At 51.0% G+C, this 7,968-nt stretch overlaps 1 protein-coding gene across 4 annotated transcripts in view; it reads left to right on the top strand.

The window, feature by feature from the left end:
• Nucleotides 1–1,392, top strand: part of MEIS1 (Meis homeobox 1) — a 131,005-nt gene extending 129,613 nt beyond the window's left edge. For 2 of the 4 annotated variants that reach the window (XM_036334317.1, XM_036334316.1), the window contains exon 12: nucleotides 131–1,392. In XM_036334317.1, the coding sequence (XP_036190210.1) occupies nucleotides 131–414 (284 nt within the window). In that variant the 3' untranslated portion in view covers nucleotides 415–1,392. The remainder of the gene's footprint in view (nucleotides 1–130) is intronic. The other 2 variants (XM_036334321.1, XM_036334318.1) reach the window with 1 other exon arrangement.
• The last annotated feature ends 6,576 nt before the right edge of the window (nucleotides 1,393–7,968 follow it).

Genomic DNA, 7,968 nt, shown 5'->3' with positions numbered 1-7,968 from the left:
GATACTTTACGGAGCCATGTTCCCTTAATCACAATGTCCCCTGGTTTTTGTAGGATTGCCATAGCCAGAACCACACTATTGCTTTTTCATAATATTTTCTTTTTGTTTTTTTTCTTTTGAATTTCTACAGGGCTGCAAAGTATGCCAGGGGAATATGTAGCCCGGGGTGGTCCAATGGGTGTGAGTATGGGACAGCCAAGTTATACCCAACCCCAGATGCCCCCCCATCCTGCTCAGCTGCGTCATGGGCCCCCCATGCATACGTACATTCCTGGACACCCTCACCACCCAACAGTGATGATGCATGGAGGACCGCCCCACCCTGGAATGTCAATGTCAGCATCAAGCCCCACGGTTCTTAATACAGGAGACCCAACAATGAGTGGACAAGTCATGGACATTCATGCTCAGTAGCTTAAGGGAATATGCATTGTCTGCAATGGTGACTGATTTCAAATCATGTTTTTTTCTGCAATGACTGTGGAGTTCCATTCTTGGCATCTACTTTGGACCAAGGAGCATCCCTAATTCTTCATAGGGACTCTTAAAAAGCAGGAAATACCAACCGAAGTCAATTTGGGGGACATGCTAAATAACTATATAAGACATTAAGAGAACAAAGAGTGAAATATTGTAAATGCTATTATACTGTTATCCATATTACGTTGTTTCTTATAGATTTTTTAAGAAAAATGTGAAATTTTTCCACACTATGTGTGTTGTTTCCATAGCTCTTCACTTCCTCCAGAAGCCTCCTTACATTAAAAAGCCTTACAGTTATCCTGCAAGGGACAGGAAGGTCTGATTTGCAGGATTTTTAGAGCATTAAAATCACTATCAGGCAGAAGAATCTTTCTTCTTGCCTAGGATTTCAGCCATGCGCGTTTCTCTCTCTCTCTCTCTCTCTCTCTCTCTCTCTCTCTCTCTCTCTCTCTCTCTCTCTCTCTCCCCTCTCCCTCTCCCTCTCCCTCTCCCTCTCTCTCCTTCTCTCTAGCCTGGGGCTTGAATTTGCATGTCTAATTCATTTACTCACCATATTTGAATTGGCCTGAACAGATGTAAATCGGAAAGGATGGGAAAAACTGCAGTCATCAACAATGATTAATCAGCTGTTGCAGGCAGTGTCTTAAGGAGACTGGTAGGAGGAGGCATGGAAACCGAAAGGCCGTGTGTTTAGAAGCCTAATTGTCACATCAAGCATCATTGTCCCCATGCAACAACCACCACCTTATACATCACTTCCTGTTTTATGCAGCTCAAAAACATAGACTGAAGATTTATTTTTAATATGTTGACTTTATTTCTGAGCAAAGCATCGGTCATGTGTGTATTTTTCCATAGTCCCACCTTGGAGCATTTATGTAGACATTGTAAATAAATTTTGTGCAAAAAGGACTGGAAAAATGAACTGTATTATTGCAATTTTTTTTGTAAAAGTAGCAGTTTGGTATGAGTTGGCATGCATACAAGATTTACTAAGTGGGATAAGCTAATTATACTTTTTGTTGTGGATAAACAAATGCTTGTTGATAGCTTTTTTCTATCAAGAAACCAAGGAGCTAATTATTAATAACAATCATTGCACACTGAGTCTTAGCGTTTCTGACGGAAACAGTTTGGATTGTATAATAACGCCAAGCCCAGTTGTAGTCGTTTGAGTGCAGTAATGAAATCTGAATCTAAAATAAAAACAAGATTATTTTTGTCATGCTGACTCCACTGCTTGAAAAATGTGTTTACTGCCCCCCCAAAAAAATTTTTTGATGATCAATGCAGTAAATATAAAAATTAATTTTGGCTCCCTAAGATATATACGTATTTGAAAAATTTTAACTACAAAGTAAATTATTTAATAATAGTTACTGATTTCTTTAAGCTGACTTAATGAACTCCTAATATCAGCAAATTTAAGGCCTAAGGGCACTAACCTAACCGTAGACTCAGAGTACAAGCAACAGAATTACTCATCTAATATCAGTGAAATTATTCTTGCACATAATGGCAAACCAAGTACAGAGTTAAGTCTTTTACTAAGGATGTTACCTAGGATGAGCAGTAGATGTTTATTAGGAAATTAACGATGTGAATTGAAGAGGCCAGACTTCAAAATCTAATTTTTATAAATATGCTCTATGTTCTCATTGGATAAAACTGGTTATTAACTAATTTTCCAGAACAGCTGTACAGAATTTCTGCATGGCAGCCAGCTAAATGGTACAAAATAACATGTTTAAGCTGGAATAGCTTATAATTTTATTTAAATAAAATTGCTGCTATAAAAGTGCTTCCCAAAGCTAAGGAAAATGCACAAATATTTTAATTAAGGCAAATTCGTTTTTAAAAATCAGCCTTTAAGCAGTGATTGCTTTGTAAACAAAGGATGGGTTGGAGGAGAGCGCCTTAAACTCCAGTCTGACATTCAGGCCCGTGCCACTCTATAAACCCGCCCTGAACAATTCTATTTTCTATTTGAAAAGGGAAACCAGCTGTGGGTTGGCTTTACTAGGTGACGTGTGATTGACTGACTCACCTGCGGGAGCAGCAGTGCGCACTCTCACCTTTTGTTTATGGGGCCTTGTGTCTAAACACGTGGACGCGAGGATGGAGAGTCTGACTCAGCCTTCACAGCGCCCCCCCCCCCCCCCCCCGCCTCCTCCCCGCGCAGCGCCCTCCACTCCACCCCGCCCCCACCCCATATATGGAATTGTTTAAATTTCCCCTTTGGGCCCGGTGGCAATTCTTCTACATAAATAGTCCATATTAGTGAAATACTTCTCTTTTGATAGGTGGTTACTAGCCGTTAACAACCATTTATTTACTTTAAAAATTAATAACAAACTTTATAAACTAACCATCCATGGGCCCCTCCTCCCCAGTACATGCCTGGGTAAGTTGGTTATTTTCTGCCTTTATTCTGGAGGAAGCTCTTGCCGGGTGGGGGAGGGAAAGGAACGGGAGGAGGGAGGGAGGGAGGAAGGGCAGAAGGGAGAGAGAGAGAGAGAGAGAGAGAGAGAGAGAGAGAGAGAGAGAGAGAGAGAATGCGCGCAGAAGGTACACGTGAAGAGGAATTAGGGAATATGGAGGCTATGAAAATCAAGATCATTATTGTCCAGTGAATTAGAAAAAAAATAAAACCAAACTGTGTTCTTTCCCTGCGTTGCCCCCTCCGTGTGATGGTTTTGTGATGGTCTTGCTCTCTGTGGGCCCCTTTTCCCTGCATCGACACCCCCCTCCCCCTTATTGCTATTTCAGCTCTTCCTCTTGTAAATTTCAGAGCCAGCTCTGAGGTGGTGGAGGACACTTATTCGAAAGAGCGAAATAATAGAGGCGCTGAGAGTATTTTTGCTGTTTCTTAAAAGGGAAAAACAAAACGCCCTCTTCTAAACAAGGGCACACAACTGTACCTGCTTTTTATTTTTATTTTGGGGGGGGGAGGGGCACTGGCTGAACAAGACTACTTTTTAGTGTGATTTAAATATTTTGCGAAAAATCAAAAATATTTTACCCTATCATATTTAATCAGTTGTAATTATAACACATTCGAAATGAATAATATGTCTTGACAGTATTTTTATTGTTATTGTTCCTCGCATGATGTTCGACTGCTTTAGAAGCACAGGAAAGAGAAGTAAACGCGCTACAAATGGGGAATTGCCCTCGTTTAGCATTAAAATTCATTTAGATAAAATTGCCACAAACATTTAAATGGGAAGATTAGTTCCCCCTCACGCCTTATTGCACTCGCTCAATGGTTCCGTTAAGAACATTTTACACGTTGGAAATTCCGTCTTCTCAGACGGCTTGCTGTTTCCTAGTTACCCACATTCAAAGCAAAGGCAGCAGCAAAGGCAGCCGCAGCAGCAGCAGCAGCAGCAGCAGCAGGAGAAAAAAAAAAGTTTTGGCAACTGGTCTGCAATTCATCCGCTGCCGGCCCCAGCCCCCCCCTGGCCCACAGAAGTCCTCCCCCACCCATCACCTTTCCCCACTCCTACCTCTTCTCCTCCCCCCTGCCCCCCCCCCCATTATGTAATTTGCAGAGTCCTGTCTTGGAAGAAACACGTTGCTTCGTTGTTTGGTATTTGTATATAATGTTAAATCATCTGTATAAAATGCAAAGGAATATAAAAACGCCAGCCTGTCTCTCTCCCGGTCTCCCCTCTCCCTCTTCTGTTCTGAACTGAAGGTTTCGTTTGAAAGTGCTGAGTTGCTCCCATCTCCTACACCGAGCCCACAGGCACGTTTTCTTGGCTTTCTTTTCTGCCAGGACATTTCCAGGAAATTCACCACTGCTTCTTGCTTGTATTAGAAACGTGTGAAAGAATTAGTTTGAAAAGTCCATGCAACGTCTAGTTTCTCCCTCTGTTCTTTCTCCCTCCCTCCCTCCCTCCCTCCCTCCTCCCTCCCTCTCCCTCCTCTCTCTTTCTCCCCCCCCCCCGCTTCCTCCCCCTCCCCTAGCAGGGCCGCAGGAAAAGAAGAATATCGGCTTCGACTGCCATCTTTTGGGGATTTGGAAAAACGACTCGGTAGGAAGCGGAGGGAGGCGGAGGAGCAGAGGGTGGGAGGGAAACCCCCTTATTATCCTGTGTCGGTACTGGCTCCCTTAATCTGATGCTTAAATATTTGATGTGGAAAAATTACCCATAAAATTAGTTACTAACAATTTCAAATTGAAATCACTTATCGAATTATAAACGCATTAAAGCTGTATGGATGGTATTAGGAGTTCCTCGGGAGGCAGCGGTGTCTCCTTGCGGCGCGCCCCCGTCGGCGAGTTTCGCCCCGGGGAGAGGCGCTCCCGCGGAGCCCGGGGACGGGTGGGCAGGGCGGATCGAGCGCCCCGGTCCCCACCGGACGCCGAGCTGGCAGCCGGGCCCGACTCGGTCCCGGTTCGCTGGGCTTGCGGGGGGAGAAGAGGGAGGGGAAGGAGCGGCGAGGGGAGGCTCGAACCTGGGGGCAGAGGCGCCTACCCGGAAACTTTGCAGTGAAGTCGAGAGATTCGGAAAAGGAAAAACAGCCCTATCCGCCCCCTCCTGACAGCGTCTCCCGCGAGGCGCGCAGACTTTGCGCTCAGCATTGGCTGCTGTGTGCAGCGCCCCCTCCCCCACCCCCAGACGGCGAGGAGGGACGGGGGGGTGGGAGGGGTGGGCAGATGCCGGTGGCCCCAGGCTAGGCTGGGCTCCGCGCCCCGAGAGAAAATCACGCAGGCCGTGGCGACAGCTGCGTGGCGTCCTGGCCAGGACACGGCTGCCCTGGCCTCCTGTGATGCACCAAATCCTGGCCTGCGCCCCGCTGCTTGGGCGCACAGGTCGCTGCCCAGGGCCCAGGGCGCCTGGCGGGGCGGCTGCGGCACTTCCAGGAGCCTCCTCCTTCCTCCTCCTTCCTCCTCCTCCTCCCTCCCTACACGACCTGAACGTCCGGTGGAAGGGGGCTGCTGATTCTCTGGAGAGAAGGCGACCTTGGCAAGGCACCTACTAGAGGGACGATGGGCCCCCTTCCCTCAGAGCCGCTTGGGGGTGCTTTGTAACGGACTAGAGGCCCTTGCCGAGCTCTGCTCCAGGATCCCGCAGGAGCTCTGGGGGCGAGACTCTGAGAGCGTGGGGCCCCGAGGGCACTTGGGACCTGGGCAGCGTCCACCTCGGAGCCCCAGCAGGGGAGCCGTGGACAGCGCCTCCAGGCCTCAGGCAGGCGCTCCTGGGAATCAGAAAAACCGCCGCAAACTTTCCCCTGCCTTTCGGATCCCAGCAGGCCCTCGGCCCCAGCGAAGGCAAGAGAAACGTGACTTGGTGCAAAGCTCCAGCGCAGGCGCTTGGACACCGGGTGGAGCGGCGTGGAATTGGGTAGTGGGGCGCCCTGTCTGGCCGGGTATTTCCTCTGGTCTTAACTCCCTTCTCCCTTGCCCCCCCCCCCCCACACACACACACAGGGCTGTTAGGAGGGCTGGCAGCACTCAGGGTGGCCAGGTGCGGAGTCCACGTGCGGCTGGCCATCCCAGGGCCCGGGCAAGGGTGGTGAGGGAGGGACAGTGGGGAGTCGCCCCTGGAAGGTGGCGACTGGTGGCTGAGAGCGGGTGCGGGTTCCCTTTTTGGCCCGATCTGCCCGCCAGCACGTCAGTAACATCCCCTCCCAAGGCGGAGCTGAAGGAAACACAAACAATATACTGAGCCACCACTTCCCCGACGTTAGAGCGTGAAAGAGTCTTTGCTCTAAAAGGGGTACAACTGGGGTCTCGGTGGGGACAGGAGGGGCATTCTAGGGTCTTGGATCTGGTGGGGCCCCGGGCAGGGGTCGTCCCTGCCCGCGCTGCCTCCTGCCCGCGCGAGCTCAGCCCTCCGCCGGGAAAGGCGGGCGGAGGAGCCCAGGAGAAAAGGGATTTAGTTTTAAGCCAGTCTCCCATTGATCAGGTCGGCAATGCTCACCCCTGCCCGCTCGCAGACACACTCACCTCTACCCTAAAACATAAATTCATTCCCCGAGCCATGATTTTAATCTCCGGGCGGAAACCGAGTCCCTGGACCTCGCCGGCTCGGGAAGCAGGGAATAAAGTCACCTGCTCGCGTGCCCGGCCGGCCCACTCCTCCCGGTGGGGGCCTCGGGCGGCCCGGCACCTGGCGCAGGGGCCCCTCGCTCCACGCTGGGGCGTGCCCGGCAGGGGTCAGGGACCCCGTGTCTGCTTTCTGCGCGGCGGCGACCTTGTGCCAGGGTGGGATCGCGCGCTCGCTTTCCTCCTCCCTCCCTCCTGCATCGCTCCTGCCGCCCTCCTCCCGGGCACCTCGGCGCTCTCTTCCTCCCCCCTCCCCCCAAAGTGGCGCGTTCCCCTTCTCTCCCAGGCCCTTTCAGGCTCCCCCCGCCCCCCACCACCACTGCCGCAGGTCCGGCTCAGCAGTCCCAGGAACCCATCGCCTTTCGCTCCCGCCTACCATCCTGGACGTGGGTGGGTAGGATCGCTCAGAGAGGCCCTTTGCGGAGGGCACCCTGGGTCTTTAAACAGCCCATTCCTGGATCCTGGGGCGATCCCGCGCCCATTGATAATGCTTTCTCAAACCAACCCAGCAAAGCGGCAAACACCCCTCGCGGCCGCCTGCTCCCCATCCCCAACCCCACTCCCCCACCCCCGCCCCCGCCCCCGCCTTGGCCACGAGCAGCGTCTGGCACCGCGGGGAGATGGAGGCGAGCCACGCGCCCCCGTCCTGTCCTTGCTGGCCGACCCACGAGGCGCCAGCTTGTTGTGAAGACTCAGTTTCCACCAGACAGTCGTGAAAGCGGGGGAAACACAGCGCAGGGCGGTGTAAACCCACGTTCCTGCAACCCCCACGCCGCCCCAACCTGATTTTCAAGACGTGCATTTGCAGGTAGCCCCACACTGTGAAGGGCCAGCTTTGTGTGTTATCTGGTGGGGGTGGGGAGGCCAGAGGAGGCGGCGCCCCCCACCCCCGCTCCAGTCTTTAATGTCTGAAATAACGAAATGCCTGTGTGGCAGCTGCTGCTAGAGCCAAAACTAACTCTTTGGAAGACGGAAAAGAGTGAGAGGCAAAGAAAGACTGTTCATTTTTTTTTTCCTTTGGTGCCGTTTGGGATGTCATCTGTTTCCTTGGCGACTGTGTTCAGCCCCCGGAGCCCCTGGGCTCCTGGATTGTTAGGGGGGAAAAAGCATGCTATTTCTGCACCGTCATTTATCACTGTCACCGCATAATGATTCCCCTTGCAGCCCCTTATTGATGTTTGTAATTGCATTATCTCATAAAGGAGGATGATCAATGAAACCGAGCCGTGCATTCTGGGGTCAGAGGAAGCCAAAGCACTGTTTGTTCCCTTTAATACAACAAGTACTCATTATCTTTAGGTCCGCATTCAAAAAATGATCTGGTCTGGGGCTGACCCTGTCGGACACCCCAACACTTTCTAAAACGCGGTTTGTGTAACCTTTTGCTTAAATGCTAAATCAAGTACCTGTCTTGCATTTCAACGAAA

The sequence above is a fragment of the Myotis myotis genome, unplaced genomic scaffold, assembly GCF_014108235.1.
Source record: "Myotis myotis isolate mMyoMyo1 unplaced genomic scaffold, mMyoMyo1.p scaffold_m19_p_14, whole genome shotgun sequence".
NCBI lineage: Eukaryota > Metazoa > Chordata > Mammalia > Chiroptera > Vespertilionidae > Myotis > Myotis myotis.
This window is presented reverse-complemented; position numbering and strand designations above follow the sequence as displayed.